General features: G+C 40.6%; 1 protein-coding gene across 4 annotated transcripts in view; it reads left to right on the forward strand.

Annotated features, from left to right (window-relative positions):
• Positions 1-16,731, forward strand: part of tasp1 (taspase, threonine aspartase, 1) — a 29,995-nt gene extending 13,264 nt beyond the window's left edge. For all 4 annotated transcript variants that reach the window (XM_076891832.1, XM_004559772.5, XM_004559771.5 and 1 more), the window contains exons 11-14: positions 4,141-4,251; positions 6,895-7,002; positions 8,279-8,352; positions 15,291-16,731. In XM_076891832.1, the coding sequence (XP_076747947.1) occupies positions 4,141-4,251; positions 6,895-7,002; positions 8,279-8,352; positions 15,291-15,383 (386 nt within the window). In that variant the 3' untranslated portion in view covers positions 15,384-16,731. The remainder of the gene's footprint in view (positions 1-4,140; positions 4,252-6,894; positions 7,003-8,278; positions 8,353-15,290) is intronic.
• The last annotated feature ends 2,136 nt before the right edge of the window (positions 16,732-18,867 follow it).

Genomic DNA, 18,867 nt, shown 5'->3' on the forward strand with positions numbered 1-18,867 from the left:
TCAGTCCGAGCGAGTCAGGCTTCAAAAAGCCTGATAATACTTTCCGATGACCTTCAACTGTTCCCGCTGAGTGATTTCTCATCAGTCACTTCCTCAACTGATTGAGTCATCTTTCTCTACTCTGTGTTAGTCAGCTGCACGCCAGGTGCATTGCAGAGCTCTTTGGATTTTCAGTGACTTGTGACATGGGACACCTGTTGTAGATATGATTGAAGGAGAGCTGCTGGAAGGGCATTGCAGTGTTAAAATGGTGAATTTGTAAAGTGTACTTGTCCAGATTTGGATCATAACTTGACTGGTATAATAGTTGGCAGTTAAATCAAGTATCAACTTTTGCATTTCATGTACTGCGAGCTTTTACTTACAGTACATGTATAATATAAAAATCTAAATAAAACTAAAAACAAATGCCCCCCCCCCAAAAAAACAAACAAACAAACAAACAAACAAAAAACTATGTGGTCGAGCAGCACTCCACAGGACTTTTACTTGACATCATTATTGTAGTTCAGGATGGCCTAATATGCTTTCTGCTGTCCAAAAGCCCTAGAATTTAAGATTTGGGTGGTTAGTTCTGCAGTTATCTAGAACATTTCACTTAAATTATTAGCTGTCTGGTGGTTTTTATTGGAGCAAACAGTCATGTGAAAATGAATGCTTTTTCGAGGTTTTCTCTATCAGCATATAATTTTAAAAAATCATTTGGTCCTTATCAGGTTATCAGGTCTAAAATTATTTAAATACAACATCAAATAAATTGCAAACCATGACATACACACACAGGGTCATTTTTTATTTAACAAAAATGAAGCCAAAATGCAGAAGCAGTGTGTGAAAAACACACGCACACAAAATGATTTGGTATCTTGTAGAACCACCTTTAGCAGCAATAACTTAGTAACTTATAAGTAATCATTTTCTGTTTGTTTTTATCAGTGTCTCTTATCGTTGTAGAGATCATTTTGGCCACTTTTTACGCTTTTCAGACATTCCCACTGTTTTTTTTTAAGGTCCTTGCACAGTATTTAATTCAGGTTGAGGTTCAGACTTTGACTGGTCCATTGCAACATCTTGATTCTTTTCTTTTTCAGCCGTTCTGTTGTAGATTTGCTGCTGTGTTTGGAATCACTGTTTTCTCACAATATCCAATTTGGGTTAAGTTTTAGCTGTTGGACAGATGGCCTCACTTTGACTCCAGATACTTTGATATACAGAAGAGTTCATGGTTGACTCAAAGACTGCAAATAGCCAGAATCATAACCGTCGTTTGGTTATTGCTAAATGTGGTGCTGTGCATTAAGTCCAGACGTCTTGGTCTCGTTCTGTCCAAAGAACATCATTCCAAAAGTCTTTGTTCAGATCTAAACTGTGTTGCCACAGTGTTTTTAGAGAGAAGAGACTTTCTTCTGCAAAGCCACACTTACTCAATTTTTTTCCTAATTTTATTGCTATGAACTTTAACATTTAACATACTAACCGAGGCCTCTAGAGTCCGAGATGTAGCTTCATTGGGGCTTTTGCAGTTTGGTTTGACCTTGGGGTAAATTTGCTGGGAAGATCGGCACAAATGTTTTCCACTTGTAAATAAACTTTCTCACTGTAGAATTGATGGACTTTAAATTGTTTGGAAATGGCCTTATAACCCTTCCCAGATTGATAGGGAGCAACAGCTGCTTCTCTAAGATAATGGCTGATGTCTTTCCTCCTTGGCATTGAGCTAACATGCACCTGAATGCTCCAGACCAGCAAATTACCAAAACTTTTGCTTTTATAGAGGTGTCACACTACCTTAATTCCTATAGAAGCAGTAACAATTTACTTAGTTTTTCACAAATGCTTTTGGCGTCATTTTTGTTAAATGAATAAAGACATTTGACAAGTTTCATGTGTTGTTGTTCATCTGAAAGTGTATTTAACTAATTTTAAGACATGCTAAGGACTTTATGCTTTTTCATCCAGTCTGGTTTGGTGAGGATCTGTCATTTGCTTGCCGTCTGTAGGTTAAAGGTGATAGGCCGGATACATTTCAGCAGCTCTGTTCAGCATTTCTTACATTAAACAAGCAGTATATGACAACTGTTGTGGTAGTGGTCTGTTGTTCATTAATTATCCAAGAAGATCAAGTGTAGGCTGCATGTTTGATATTTGCGCTGTGTGCATTCTCACCCTGTCTTCCTATATTGTGGCTTTGTCTTTGAAGTGAGTGAAAAAAAGGAGCGAGCCGTATGGGTTCAGAGAGCATAACGTGTGTTCCAGTACAACACCTGTCTTTCATTTCCTAACATGAAAGATGTTTCCATCAAAAAGAAACAGAAAGAGTCATTTCCATTCTGACACAAGGAGTGTGATCCTCACCCCGAATGTCCCTTTCTTCCCTCCACCACACCAACACATTGCCCGTCCACGCACCCGCCCTCTCTCCTTCCCACCTCTTCCACTGTAGTCAGTTTTGTAATATGCGGCTCATGTGTGTCTTTGTTTTATTGCTTCATCTGGCCTTTACTTTGCTGCGGCCAGCGAGACAACAACTCACAAAGTTTACTGTTTACTCGTGCCGCTGTCGGCTGTCACATACTGTGTCCACATTTGTTGGTCTTTTTGGGGGTTTTTTTCCTGGTGAGTTGCTGCTTTAGGTTTCTTTCTGCCGTCCTAATTCAACTGTGTTTGCGCTGCCATAATATCCAGTTCCCTTTAGACTCGTGGGGGTTTATGGTAAACACAGCACAAAAGACACAGTACATTGCCAATACAGTTTTCTACTTGCCTTAAAAAAAGGACTTCAAATTGCTCCGGGCGTTTGTTCTCCACAGTTACTGACCTGCATTCAGTTCTGTTGTAGTTACCTGTTTTTTATGGGGCCTTCATTTGTGTTTACAGAAACAATGAGGCCATATTCTTCAGTCTTTATGGGTTTTCACAGGAGCCTTTGCCAGATGTGTTTTGTTTACAATTTAAGATTTTTTTGTCTTGTTCTCCGGTACGTGCAAACTTTACATGTGAGAAAGGCTTTATTGTAAGCATGCAGTTTGCATTCAGCAACTGTCTTTTCCTTAAAAACAGCAATATGTTGGATTTAATGTTTGCTCTTTAAGGAATAAGTAGCATATTATCTCTGATATAAAAAGGCACACCTGCTATGTTTTGACTTGGAAGTGGTTGAAGGTAATGTGAGAGACTGAGCAGGCTGCCCATGCTTTTATGGTTCCTGGTTTCCCTGAATTCTTAACAAAATGCTTTGTTTCTCTCCTTGGAGTATTTACCGCATGCACCATGAAGGAAGCACATCAGACAGATTCAGGTGGCTACCACAATCAATTGGAGCTAGCAGGGTTAGCGGGGTTAGGTTTTTCTTATAGCAAACAACCTCTATACTGCAGTTTTATTTCTGTGTACTCTAAAATTATTATTATTATTATTTCTATTTAGTTGTACATGCAGTCACTACACTGCTTTTATAAATATTAAACAGTGATCTGATCAAAAATAGTTTCTTTTCCTTAGACAAACTTGTAAAATCTTGTTTCTAAAAATGCATATTACAGTAACATAGAAATTCTAAACCTGTTTAAATAAAAATTATGCGTGAATGTGTCATGATGATAGAAGTAAGTATGGCTCTCTGCACACCCTGCAGTTGTGCCGGGAGCCAGCTACAGCACAGGATTTACAGAGGGGGAATTAATACTGGGTGTTTGGCAGTTTTAAAGCTCCAAAACTAGCTGGGATCAAGGCAGGGAAAACTGAAACAAAAACCCTCTCTTTGTAATCACTGTCAGTGTACCCATGAGCAAGGCAGCTGTACTTTAGAAGTGATTTCAGTATTACCTGAAATAAAAACTGCCTAATTACACTTGTGAGAATATGCCAAAGGATTGCATTATCATTTTTATTTTTATTTGAACTCAATAAACAAAACTTAACCCTTTGATATTTAGAATAGCTTCCATTATATACCTAATAACCAGATAAATAATATAATCTAATAATAAATAAAGATATTTTTTTTTACAAGTTTTAAAATACTTTTTTAAGACTTTCACGTGCTTTGGATTTGAAAGGAAGTTGTTTAGTCTAGATGTGCCAAAAGTCTCTAAAAGTTAACTCTGTTTATTATGTGTGTCATTTTGTGTCTTTTGCCAGGCTGCGGGGAGCATCTGATTCGCACCATGCTGGCACGGGAATGCTCTGCTGCCATGCAGTCTGAAGATGCCCACCAAGCCCTGCTGGAGGCTATGCAAAACAAGTTCATCAGTGAGTCACACACATGTAGCCTGATTACCGCTCTTTTCCATACACACAGATTTGTCAGCCAAGAACGTGTTTGTGAGAAACACGTGGAGAGAATTATACAAACAGATGTTGCATAACATAAGAAATGAGAGAACAACTGGAAACGTTGGAAATTATAGAATCAGAGACAGCTTTTGATTTATGGTTCCTTTTCACTGTTTAAAAAGGGCCTTCAAATGGTGCACACATCATAGCTGACAGCCACAGATAATTTTGGAAGACATGCTTGTTTTGTTGAAAGTTTATAGGTTTATATGAAGAGCTTTTTTTTAGTTTTTTGACTTATTCTCAGAAGTGGTCAGTTTTTGAAAGCCTTGTTAACCGTGTTTGCTGTGCCTGTGAATGACCACTGGGATAGTTCAGAGCAGAGGGAAAAAGGACATATGGAAACATGTGGTGGTTTCTGCCTTGTTCCGGCCTTCTTTAGAAGTCCGTCTTGATTTGGCTTCGTCCGTCTCAATTTATTCAAACAAAGCTGCGCAAATCCTGTCTTTGCAGAACGCATGTTAACAGTAGGAATGAGACAGGAATGTTGTTATGTTATTAATATTGCCACAACATCATATTAATGTTGCTTCTGTACAGTCATGGCAATTTACCCGTTGCATTGTTAAGATGTCATAGGTTTGTGTCAAATACAAAAATGTGATTTATGCAGCAGTGGGACAATGACAAACTCAGCATGTTCCTGTTGGATAAATGGATCAAACAGGACTTTCGCCCTGGACACTGCGGTTTGATTTTGATTTGCATTTTTTTGCAGTTTTTAAATGTTGCCTGGTTAAGGTTAAGATCCTGATTTTTCACTCTCTTTGTTCTTGTATGTGACCATTTTCAGAGGAATGTTTTGTTTGTTTGTTAAGCCATGGAAGTTATTAAGGGATGAGCAATTTTAAATAGTATTTTTGGGCAAAAACACATCATTTGTTCCCATTTCTTTAGTTGAATAGATGCAAAATCCCAAATCTAACATAGTTTAACAGGCATAAAAAAGGTTTTTTTTTGTACCAAAAAGGTAATTTCCAAAGAGTTATATACCCAAACCTTGGCATATCTCAGCGTTGTGTGCAGTGTGCCGTTAAAAATTTTGATGAAACTCGTCAAGTGGGTTACAAAAGAAGTGGCAGGTCTAAAAAAACAGTATCTATAGCAAATGAACAGCATCTGAAAGTAAGAAACAGGAAAAAATCCAACACAGACCTGACACAGGACCTGAGGGATACATCTGACTAACAGCTGATCCATCTACTGTTCACCAAAGCCTCATCAGAAATCGTCTCAGTGGAAGGGTGGTTGTCAAGAAGCCATTCTTAATGAAGGGAAACGGGGAGAAAAACTGAAAATCTGCAAGAAGTGGACTGAAAATCAGTGATAACAGGTCTTATGAAATGTTACATTTCTGGTTCAGTGTATGAAGTGTCAGAAAAGGGAGAGTGAGTTTTGTGTTTTACAGCCATATTTAAAACATGATGGTGGCTCAAAACCTTTACACAAAACCGTAGATAGAACACGGCAATGTCAGGTGATTCAGTCTATAGCAGCGGTCCCCAACCCCCAGGCCCTGGACCGGTACCGGTCCGCTGGTCTACAGAATAAAACACTTTTAAACACTTCAAAAAAATATTTTTGTTTAATGCTAATAAAAGATTGTAGTGCCATAGACACACCTGCCAAGTACATATCGAATGGGGTGATATTTCAAAAATGTTCATTTCTGTTTATTTATTGTTAAATTCTTGCTGCAGGCTAAATAATGGAGTTTTTGATGGAATATTTTGCCTTTTTGAAAATGTAGAACAAATATCTGTTCTTGTGTGTGAACGCTGTCCAAGCTACACAAACACAGACACACACACACACACACACACACACACACACACACACACACAGTGTTTTATAGAGTGAAGGGAACATTACGACATGGAACCAAAATCTGAGTGAAATGCAACAAAAGAACAATGGTATGCAGACACAACAATATTTATATCAGTTGCACCAAATAGTCCTGTTTTCCTTTGCTCATTGCTGTGTTGAGACATTTCAAGTCATGCTATAGCTGTTTATAGATTGTTTTTTTCCAAACCGAGCCCTTTCTTCTTTTATTGCGCTAGGCTAATGGCCGCGTCCAAGTTTTTCTGTATATACAACACCTCATTGAAGTTTGTCTCTCCTGGAATTTAGTCAGGGAGCAAGAACGGCCCTTTCTTTATGTGTTATTAAAGTCAGCTGAAACATATTTGAGCATTATTTAGATCTTAAAATGAAGCCTTGTGTTATAACAGTACATACAGTATGTAGAGTTAAAATGACACTACCTGTTATTCACTATTTCTGGGTTAAATCCTGATAAAACTGATGTAATTATTTCAATTTGTATAATTTGGATATAAAGGGAGAGAATTGGATTGGAAAGTTTTGTTGCTCGTACATCAAAGGTTGTGTATTGCCTAATTATGTCATGCTATGCTTGGTTTTATGTTTTAGGGTTGGAAAACGAAAAAAGTATGAGACATTATTGATTAACGAGAACCTTTCTTTTCCTTTTTTTAAACACATATGCCATTTTCAATCATCTTAAATGTATTGTTTTTCCTCTGTGTCCAGGTTCACCCATTCTGGCCAGTGAAGATCGTGTTTTGGGGGGAGTAATTGTCTTGCGATGTTGCAGATGTGTGGAGGCTCAGCCGTCTCAAAATTTTCAGGGTATACTGGGTAAGATGTTAATAATTTCAAGACTTGGCTGGTTAAATTGACAGGTTGGTAATAAAATGGATAAACAGACAAAAGTCGTCTCTTTTCGTGGCAGCTGCCAGCATCAGATGGTTCGTGAGCCATATATAAAAACTTTAAATCCAAGCAGACGGTAGTAACACTGGTGTCCAGTCCATCTCCTCCGTGCCTGCGACGGCATCATTACAGAAATTTACGTTACATTTTTTTGATTGGCAGCTGGAATTTAATTTACAGCTGTTCCCTAAATGCCGCACATGACTGCAGTAGTTATGAAAGTACAAAAACAAGAAAAAGACAACTTTGATCCAGACTTCAAACTCGACACTGCAATTCTTTGGGTTCCTTGTAGTGCACCCACCAAGAGTGAAGTGGTTAGGATGAAGTGTTGTTGAGAAATGTGAAGAAAGCACAGACATAGGGTGACTCCTTGATTTATTAGTGAGATGTTAAGACAGAAGAGAAGGCACTGTGGCTTTCCTGGCAGGTGGTCTGTGTTTTAACTTGCACAATCAGGCTTTGGTTTCACACCCTTCATCTCAGATTTAAGCAGAGACCTCCCACTATGGAATCAACCACTAATCTTCAGAGAAGTGGAGGCCTTCTGAATACTGCCAACTGATTGTATTGATAGATTTGGTTTCTCTGCCCAGAGCTTAGGAGAATGATCCTACTTTCTGGATTTCTACTATTATGGAGTTGACCTCAGTGCTCATTGTGTCCAGTTCAAAGTTTGGGCTCTTTATGTTTTCATAAATCTTTTGTTTTAACTCCAAATCATGGAGTGCAACATAAAACATTAAGTCTGCATGGATAATAAAATATTTTCAGTTGACACTGAATGATGTGCAGACCCCGTTTTGATGTTGTGTACGTAGCGCAGCTTTTGTGCTGTGTCACCTACCACAGATTGCTGTTGATTTACATGAATAAACATCATGTCGACCACATCCTTTTGGTGCAGTAATTGAGTTTACATTTCACCTCTCAAGTTCTGCTATTCTATGCAATTATGTCACAACTGCCAGTCATATATTTTCATTGTAATGGGCATGTTCGGTGCTAAGTCCACCGGCTCACCCGCCTGATGTTCTTCTTCGGCAGGATTACTCATTTCTGTTCGCTTTAGGAAATCGAACCTTTCGTTCTGTATGGTTTCCTGTTTCTATCAAACCTTTGCTCCGGCTGCTAAATCTGTGTATGGATATTTGTGTATGAAGACTTGGTGTTTGTAACCTGTATCTGTCTTTATTTACAGTGGAGTTCCTGTGGAGTCACACCACAGAAAGCATGTGTGTTGGCTACATGTCTGCTCAAGATAGCAAAGCAAAGGTGAGATTTGAATTAGCCAACCAACTAAACTGAAACATATTATAATTAAATACAGTCTTAAAGTGAGCTTACAATGGTTGCATCTTTGACCAATGCCAAAGGCTGGCTTTAAATAGCTTGTCTCCTTTTTTAGCTTTCAGTTCAAAGATTTTTTGGTAGTTTGTGGTATATGCTTCGGTCCTGTGCATTGTGACGGGAACTTTTGCCCACGTTCACCAAACAGGAGCCACATGGGTCCACCCTCCTCCCTCAAGAGGGTCCAGTGCTTTATGAGTTGAGTGAATGAAATGAAGCATATTTTTGTATTTTAGCCGAGCACTTTTTATTTAATTTCTTATGAAAAACAAAAAACTTTTTCTTTTCTTTTTTTGCGGTGGGGTGCATTGTGTATTGGTATGGTATACTGGGTAATAAATGTCACTTTTATGTCTGCTGTCATAGAATGATATTTAAAAAAGGCATCTCTGAGCCTTTTTAAGATATTGTTTTACATAAATGCTGTGGTTTCTTAAGCAGTAGGGGCCAGTGGCCTGGTCTCCTGGCTCTAAGTGGAGTCTCAGCTCGCACTGATTTGTTTGGCTAATGTATCTTTGTCACTCTGTATGAAGAGAGGGCACTGTTGTTGAAGTCTGGTTCAGATTTCAAAGTGTTTGTCCTGTGTCCCCTGGCTCCACCTCACTCACCCGTCTTTTCCACCCTCTCTCTCTCTCTTTCTTTCCCTTTATTTCTCTCTCTCGTGGTCTGCCTCTCTCATCACCCTCTCTCTGTGGCCACTACCTGGTCTTAAAGTACCATAAAGTTTACAGAAAGTCATGCGCCACTGGGGATATCAGTATCAATCTGCATATTTGTCAGATGTGCTCTGTGCATGGGGCTCTGGGATGGAATGTGAGCTTGCACGCTGTCCTGTCATGGCAGTGCCAATAGAGAGAGGTAAGCAGAGGACAGTGAACATAAAGTCCCTGTTTGTAACTCTGTTTTGTTTGCTTTGTTATGTTCAATTTGCAGTCCTCCACCCGCTCTCCCTCCGCCCCACACACTCACATAAAGTTAACATGTGGGGTGGGTTTACTGCTGCTACAGCAAAATGTCAGTTCCATAATCATTTGTGAATGATTCAGCCATAAATAAAGTACAACATCAAAATCCATCTGCTGCTATTTTTTTAATGTCAGTGACAGGTAGGAGGCATTAAATCATCACGTGACTACTGAAGCACAATATGTTTTGATATTAACCAGATAATAGAGAAGAATTTGATTCCCAAGACAGCTAGCGTCATGAAAGCAGGATTCAAATGTGGTGGTCTTTTACTGTTCCACACATTTTCTTTTTGCCCCTTTGGCTCAAGCTGCTGTGTTGACAGAGTTCGAAGTAGTGCAGTGTGCTCGGGAAGAGCATTTGTAGGCTACCCTTTAATCTAAACAGCAGAAACGTCTAGGGTCTGGGTCCCAAAGAAGCACTCAAGTAGCTTTAAAATCTACTGTGGTGAAGTCACCAAGCATCACTCCATTGAGATATGCATGCAAAAATGTTCTTTGTAAAGTGCTTGTGCTCAGTGGGTGGAGATCCAGAAATATCATCTGTCAGTAGTGGTTTCTGGGTCTCTTGGGGGAGGGTATCCACTTCCTCTTGTGGGGCGATTGGTGATACAGTGATATTGGAGAGTGCAGCCAAGAAGACAGCTGCTCCACCAAATCTCACACGGCTCTAACAGAGACTGAGTAGCTTGTTGTTGTGAAACTGAAGTTATGATGTGTCTCTGTGCCTGACCATCTGCATACCAGAGCAATGTGGCAATCCTGTCCTTTATGCCTACTGAGAACAGAGCCAAAGAGGAGCACTTTAATGCTGCCGGGCTCCAGTCGTGTCTCCTGTGGTCTCTAGAGTATGGAGGCACAGGAAGTGCCACCTGCGTGTCTTTACGGCAGACCTGTGATGATTCTGGCTAACAGGCAGGAAGCAGAAGAGAATAGGCTATGAGTTTGGGGGACATAAGTCATCTTGAGAGGGAGTATTCAGTTCAGTTTAGGTCTTACTTTGTAAGAAGAAAATTTTTAATTTTAATAGTATTTTGGATTTATCAAGGAGCCAATTGAGAGAAGCTAATATGGGAGAAATATGATTTCCTTTTCACGTCCTGCTGAGTACTTTTGCTTAATAATGCATTACAGTAGTCCAGTTTAGAATTTTAAACCTTCGGACCGAACAGGATGTTTCTAATTTTAGCAGTAGAGAGCAGATGGAGGAAGGCAGTCCAGTGTATTTGTTTAATGGGACTGTTATAGGATATATCCTCATCAAAAATGCTCCAAAGCGCCTCACACTAATATGGAAGGCTAAGGTCAAGCTATCAAGAATTAAGAACCAGGTTAGAAGGCCAAGTCTGATAACTTTTGTCTGAATTTGAAAGCAGAAAATTAAACATCATTCAGGTCTTTATGCCTTTAAGAGTTGCCCGTACTTTAACTAATGTATTTGTAGCATTTGACTTCATAGATAAATACAGTAGGGTGTTATCTGCATAGTAATGGCATTTTCAAATAAAATTGGCTAGGGGAAGCAAGTATAATGCAAAGCCTTAGTCTTAGAGTCTAAATCTTGCTCTTTAGCACCAGGAGCAGAGCAAGTAACAGGGAATGAGTGCCTCTAGTGAAGATTTGGCTGACTGTGTTGCTGTAAATCTGTTATAAAGAAAATCAGTTGTATGGAGTCATATTTTGATTTGATTTTAGTCGGCTGGCCTAACATTTCTGAGTTTAAGCCAATTTTCTGTGCATTTGGTTGCCTGTTTTCTAAGCATAAAGAGTCACAGCCATACACTGGCTCAGCTGCTGTTCAGCAGACATTCCTCCCATTCCTATTCGCTGGGCATTTCAAACCACCCAGAGTCCATCTACCGCTGCTTTTCCATGATAAGAACATGAAAGAGCTGAGCAGGAGTATTTAGGCCAGAGGTCAGGTTGGATTTCTATTCTTTTACAGTGTTTTAGTGAGATTTACATGCATGTATTTTTTATGACCGATCAATATCTAGATTGAATTGCTGCAGGCCAGTCAAAAAAAATCTCAGGCCAGATTGTTTGACACTGCTGGAAACTCTGCTCCGGTTTTTCTTTCTTCTCAGTCAGATGTTGTTTCTAAGGAAAGTCGAGTCTGCGTCCTAATCTTTTAGACGTTAGACTGTGAAATGGCAGCGGTGCAGAAGAGTGAGAGCATCTGGTTTTATTCAAACACTCACCTTTGTTTGCATTGGATAGACATCAGAACATCAAGCTGTGTTTTACAGAAACACACAAAACTGCACGGACAAGCCAGTGGCGGTACTTCTGAAACGGACCATTGTTATATGATGATTGTCATGATTGGACAGATGAAAGAGAAGTAAAGGATCCACAACACAGCGAATATGGCTCGGTTTCCTCCTTGTGGACATCATTACCACTATAAAGATTTTTAAGGCCAGACACAATCAAATGGCGTGCAACTCAGGCCTTATGGTTATTGTCTGCTTTGTGTATTACACGACAGACGTCTTTTCTTATGTTACATGCTGTTTTTATTATCCATTTTGCAGGGAGAATAAATAGCATATGATTGTTTTTGTTATTTATTTTTATATTTTCAAAGAATGTGGAAACCACAAGAGAAAAACAACAGCGTAGTCATAGAGCTAAATTTACCCTTTGGTCTATGCTGTGGTGTTAATGAGTGGCTTCTCCTCACTCCTAAACACATTCATATCTCCAAAGAATGTTGTTTTTCTCTGACAGATACAATGGAAATGTGTTTTTCATGTGATATTTTAACTCAGTCGTAGTCCTGTCATGTGGTCACTTTAGTCACAGGGTAACGAACTGACAAGAGGCTCACTGTAGGTTTGCATGCTGTCATTTTCTTTCTGTCTGTCCTGCCCCGCTGTCACATAATTCTACATCTCATTGCTTTACTTTTAACCTGTCTGGCTTTTATATTTAGCTTGTGCTGCTTTTTGCAAGCCTGGGTTTTTGCATCAAGGAATCATTGCAAACTAAACTGGAAGACAAGTTATGTTGGGGATCGCCAACAGATGGTGTTACAATCACGGTTACAAGCTCCTGTTTTTAATTAAACTGGTTATCACCGGTTGCTGTGAAGTGAATTGGTCACTGATATTGACTAGCACAGCGACAAGGTTTGAGTCTTAGCATTTGTATTAATGAGCATAATAGCTAAAAGAATGTATTGTTTTTGTTCTTGTGAGTCAAATTACTGCTGCAGACTAAAATAAGTTATTATCAAGGTGATAAGGAGTATTTTTTCAACTGATGGTAGTCACTAAGTTTGGAAAAGGCCTGTATACACTCACCGTCCACTTCATTGGCTACTTTTGCCAATGAAAAGTCTGAAGGCAAAAGGGCCTCGTGGCGTAGATTCAACGAGATGCCGGACATTTTTCATCAGAGAGCATTTTTTCAGTCTTCTATTGTTCCATTTTTGTGAGCCCATGTGATCTCTAGCCCTGGTTTCCTGTTCCTAGCTAATTGCATTGACATCGAGTGTGGTCTTGTGCTGTTATAGCCCATCTGCTTCAAGGTTCAGCAGTCAAAGATGCTCTTCTGCATACATTGGTTGTGGTTATTTGAGTTACAGTTGCCTTAGGTCAGCTTGAAGCAGTTTGACTATTCGCTTCTGACATCGACGAGACCTTTTTACCCAAAGAACTGCTGCTCACACGATGTTTTCTCTTTTTCAGACCATTCTCTGACAACCCTAGAGATAACTATGTGGGAAAATCCAAGCACATCAGCAGTTTCTGAAATGCAGGCCAGGCTGTCTGGCACCAGCAAACATGGCACATTCAAAGTCACTTAAACCACGTTGCATTCTGCATTCGTCAACATTCTGCTGCTCAATTTGAATTTCAGCAGGTCGCCTTGACCATGTCTGCATGCCATGTGATTGGCTGATTAGGTATTTGCATTAATGAGCAATTGAAGTACCAGCCCATAAACCGTTAAGCATTTAACCAAACATCGAGGTGGAACGGTTGTTTATTTACAGTATTTCTGTTTGCAGTTGTTTCTCCACACTTCACAGGTTGTAGTGTATTTTTTTCATTCATACCTCCCTTTTTAAAAACGAATATTTATACCTTTTTAGTTTTTGATTATTCCTCCAGATAGAGAGAGACCTTTTAAATATGAGTGAGCTTTTTATTGTTTGCACATAAGGCTGCAGCGTTATTTGTCCGACTTGTGCCACCAAAGTGTCGGGACATCTGTTGTGTGATTTCTGAGCCTGAAGCATCCTCGCTACTTTGTCCCAGTTCATGTAAAACACATGCAGTGCTCTTGGCCCTGCAGTGCTGTCATTACTCACTTGTTTGGTTTACTGAGCCTTTGACTCTTCCTGCTGACTAAGTCGCGCTGTCCTTTCTGTCAGCTAAAAGCAAAATTAAGATCTTAACATGTGGCACGAATTTGAATCGGAGTGGGAGCAGGGCACAAGATCATTGTCAGACACAAGCACGGATATATGCATTGAGAAAGCTAGCAGGTAACTGCACACAGTTTGAGCTGTATAGTCAGTGAGGTAAAGACGTGTTTTTTTTCTCCTTGGCATGCAAACATCTGAAGGAAAACATTTAGCTTGTCAACATTAGTTTATTATAACTCACTACAGACCTTCACTCAAAACCATTTAAATTAGGGCTTTCCTTAACCTTGTCCTCAGAAAATGAAGGGAAGAAGATGAGTCCAGAAACGTGTACTGGAGGCAGAATGGGCCCCTCAGAGTGTTACCATGTGTGCGTGGCCTTGTCTGGCTGTTGTCCCATTGAAGTGACAGTTGCCCTCAGGGTGCTCTGGGCCATAGTCGCTGGCTACACAGAAAAAGACCAGTAGAGTCCTGGAACTGAAAGAGAGATGTCAGGCCAGTTCAGTGCCCCGGTAAATAAGTGGCTGTATTATTCCCCTAAGGCTAGAGCCAGCGTTACCCTCTGTGGGAAGAGAGGAAGGAGCATGACAGCCATTATTGGCGCAGGGAGTGTCGGTCACCTTTGATCCCCCAGTGGAAGTATCACTCCCGTCTTCACAGCTGTGTTTGCCCCTTCCCTCCTCTTCTTACTCCTTTTCAGTGTTTGCTCAAACGAAAGAAAAGAAACTCAAAAAAGAAAACACCAGCAGTTTGTTCTCTTTCTCCGTTTACTCTGTGTCTCTGCAAACACCGACTTGGCACCTTTGGACTTCAAAGGTAAAATTGCATGATGGCACAGTAGTAGTGTGTGTTTTTGCTCCCTCTGATTGCATTGTATTTATTTTTTCTAGCTTCTACTTAGATGTGTCCTTTCATGTAGCGGTTTACACATTTGCCTAAAAAGGGAAAGATCCTTGGTTTGATCCCAGGAGGAGACACGAATTCCTTGTGGGATTGTGTCAGGAAGGGCATCCAGCGTAAAGATCGGTCACATCAAACACGCAGAGCTATCTGCTGTAGGGACCCCTTGAATGATCCAAAAGTAGCTTCTTACGTAGATACTTTCTCAACATTTCTGTTTACCCACCAAGCAGTTAAAAACTTCATTGTGGTTGTGTGGTTTGGTTGTGCCGCTAATCTCCGGGAGCTGTGCAGCATCAGGCGTAATGGATTTGGGTGCTGGTATTGGATTTGGAGTTCACTGAGTGGGATGCAGTAGTTAAGCTCGGTGCTAAGCCACTCTCACCAAATACTGGCTCAGAGGAAATTGTTGGGCTTTTCTCTGAAATCGGTATTAGAAGACCTTAGTTTGTAAAGTGCCCTGATAAAGCTTATGTTGTTCTTTGGTGCCAATTGAACTGAACTTTGATGATTGTACAGGAATCTAAGAAATCAAAATCCTATCAGCATTTCTTTTTCTCCATATAGATCTGCCTTTTTCTTTTTCTCATTGTGTGAATGTTTTCTTTTGCTGCCTGCAGACACACATATCCAGATTGCCACCTGGGACAGTTCCTGGACAGTCTTTGGCCATCGAGGGAGGGGTGTGTCGGCTGACGGGTGTAGTGGAGTGAAGCGTGTTTTCCTTCCTTCGGGGCTTCTTCAGCAATACACCAATATAAACTCTTCCATCCACCCTCAAATACACACACACACACACACACACACACACACACACACACACACACCACCCTCACCTCCCCATGGCCTTTGTGATGCCAGAAGTAATAAGGTTTCGCTGTTTAAACAGGTGTCCAGGAAGGAGGGAGGAGTGTTGGCTTCTACTTAGTGCACTTACAGGACTTCCCTTTGCCACTGTCTGCCTCCAGCATGTACTCTATGCCAATTTATCCCCGAGCTCTCCAGTGTCACCTGGACTAGACTTGATGCACCATTGCCTTGATGCGCCGTTTTATGTTCTTTTCTTCGTTACTGTTTTTCAACTAAAAGTGGCTTCTTTCCTTTTGTATATAAGCTATAATTTTGTTTTTTTTGGCAAAACAGGGTGGATATTCATATTATTTTATATTACTGAACAGATGTGACTATTTTCAAACTTTTAGGAATTTCAAATGCAAAACCTTGTTGCGTTTTTCAAATACTTTTCAATGTTAAAAAGATGTCAGATTGCACCGAGTGGAATGCCTGCGACTCGAGGTTATCAGGAATTAAGAATTAAAGCTGCAAGGGTTGGACGGTGACACAAAGCCTACTTAGTTTTCCACGTACAACTTCCACACATACTCGTACACACATGCTCTTATTAATCCTCCAGCGTATTGTTTAATGTAGCATCATGTGCATCTTTGATGAACTTTCTAACCGTTTCAGCCATAGACTTTGCTTTGCTTTATTTTTGTTTTTTAAATGTGAATACTTAGATACTGCATGTGCAAAATCCACAATAAGCCACTTTCTTTTCTCTGATGTGCAGAAATGCTCAAGAAGCAGGAAGCTATGCACTTCCAGAGTGATGCTTATATATACATATATATCTATATATAGTGCTCAGGCAGCAACATTTGACCCAAGCGCCAAACAGGACTGTTAGTCATCATATAGAAATCGCAGTTTATATTTGTACAGTCCCAGTGACAGAGACGTGTATTTTCTTGCTAAAACAAAGTACAGTTAAAAACTAATGTATGCATCAAGCCCATGAAATGGTGCTGTCGAGAATTGTACTTGAAAAGAATAATTGTCTGAATTGAAACTTTTGTTGGGATATTTGGTTTCTCTGGTTTTGCTTCTTTTCTTTTTTTCTTTGCTCAGACTTTCAGTCCCAGCGAAACCACGGTATAGCTTGTTTATTGTTTACTTGAAAAAATGCAACTAATATAAAATGGTATAAGCTATGTAAATCATACGTGCACCGCTTTCTAAAGTGCTCAGAAGGTAAAATAAAATGTATGTTGCTACGTATCCGCGTCTGTCTTTGAGTCCTTTTAAACTCCATGGCATGAGGCGTATTCTCCCAGCCGTACCTTTTTTCCGAAATAAGACGCTCACTGCTATTTGGAGAGCAGTTTGTGTAAGCCCTCGCAGACAGAATAAATATAATCTAAAGTGTGGACTCCCAAAAATGTATAGTCTGAGAATAAATTACATGCTGGAAAGTAACTGAAATGGGAACAGAAAATCTGCAGGAGGAGGAAAGAAAAAGTAGAAGAAGAAAATAAATCTGTGTTGGTGAAGGCATTGAAATTTTCCATTTTAAATGTTTCTCAAAATGTGTTTTCTTCTTAAGTTGTATTGTTTTGATCCCTCATAAATAAACATTTCGAGCCTCTGATTGGAGAGAGAAGCTATTTATGTGATTTGTATCAGGCTCCGGGGCAGGGTTCGTCAAAGTGCTAGCCCTCGCTCTGGATTGTGGTCACTGTAGTGTCTAGGAGGAATGTGCAATAGAGCTGCTCAAGAAGATAAATATATATTTGTTGTTTGAAGGCTGAAATGCCTCCCTGTCAGTGCACCGTGCCTGCTTGTGGAATGCTTCCCAGCCAGTTTTCCAATCACATGGAACAGGTTACAGTCATTAGATGTTGGTGAAGTGGAATAATATGCAGGAGTTGGATGGCGAGGTTGCTTTGGGAGGTGCTGTGCGTGTTTGTTTTTATTCCACACTTGCCTCACCCTGGGTTTCATCTCGAGAGTCCATCCAAATGGACACGTGTTACCTTTCCCCTCACCCACCCTCCCAACATTGTCCGTCAGCTCGATCATGTGTTATTACAGAGCGCCCCCCTTTTCATCAAAGCTAATCTGTGTTGCCGGGAGACCCTCTGCCCCATTCAGCTCCAAACCTTCGCCTTCAAACATCATCCCTCTTCGTCCTGAATCCCCTTAGCTTTGAAAAAGGATCCTGGGTCTTTAAAAAGTGGACCGTGATCCTGAGCCATTCAAGGTGTATCCAGTGCCTCGCGCTCAGCAAGGCTCTTAAATGCAAAACAGACGGTGGAGCAAATAAAGATCAAAGGCAGCAGCCTTGCCTGTCTGGCTTGCTGTCCTCACATGCCAAGCGGTGCTGTCACAGTGAGTCATGGCCTTGCAGCTTCCGTGCTCATGCTGACTCCCCTCCTTCACCACCTCAGGGACACCATCCCGTCGACACCGCTTTTGCTACTTTGTGCCAGTGTCTAACATCAACACGTATTCACAGAGGGGGTTGAAACCAGGCAGTGCACGTGGCTCCCTTAGAAACGAGCCACGGTTTCAATAGTTCTGCAATAGTTTTACTCACTGAGACCTCACAGCTTTTATTTCCCTTGTTTCCTATATTGATTTCAAAGATGTTGTGTGTGGTACTTGCATTATTATTATTTCTTTGTTAAGATCCGATTGATTTAAAATGAACTCTGTCTTTTCAAATACTCTACGTTTGCTGTTTTTTTTTAAATGTATTTATTGTCTCATATCATTTTTTTTGTTTGTTTAAATTGTGCATCTCTTAAAAAATCAGTTCTGCAAAGTTGTGATCAGTGCACAGTTAAAACCAGCAGATCTTCAAGTGGACCAGACTTTGCCAGTACAGAGCTTGTATGTCTTTAAGGCACTTCCAGTGTCATCTCTGTAACTGGAAGACCGTACTCCATGTATGTTTTGTAGAAGGTGTCTGTGGGATGGACACGTGCATGTGGATTTACTTTTGACCTATAGAGGGAATGAGACAAGAGCAGGTGTCACAAAATGTGTGTTCATGAAGTTGCTCTGTCATCGTTCTGCCTCAGATGCTATAGCCGAGGATCATGCCCTCTCAGCAATGTCATCGCAGCAGGGGTTGAGCAAGGCACCGTTCTCAGAAGTTCCATATCTGCTCGACCTGTTTGTTCAGCTGTACGAGCAGGCACTTACGCCCCTATGCCCCCATGACCCACTCCCTCCTGTGTCGCTGTGCCACAGATGAGAGCCTGTGACGGGCAGAGTGCCAACGGCCCGTCCTGTGTTACAAGCGGAGCATTGCTGGCGAAGGTTGGGGTTGGGAGGTGGAGGGAAGGTGGCTGCTAGATAAGCAAACGCCTGATCCAGGTCAGCTATTCCAGATTAGAAGACGAAAGACTA

The sequence above is a fragment of the Maylandia zebra genome, linkage group LG13 (assembly GCF_041146795.1).
Source record: "Maylandia zebra isolate NMK-2024a linkage group LG13, Mzebra_GT3a, whole genome shotgun sequence".
Classification (NCBI taxonomy): Eukaryota; Metazoa; Chordata; class Actinopteri; order Cichliformes; family Cichlidae; genus Maylandia; species Maylandia zebra.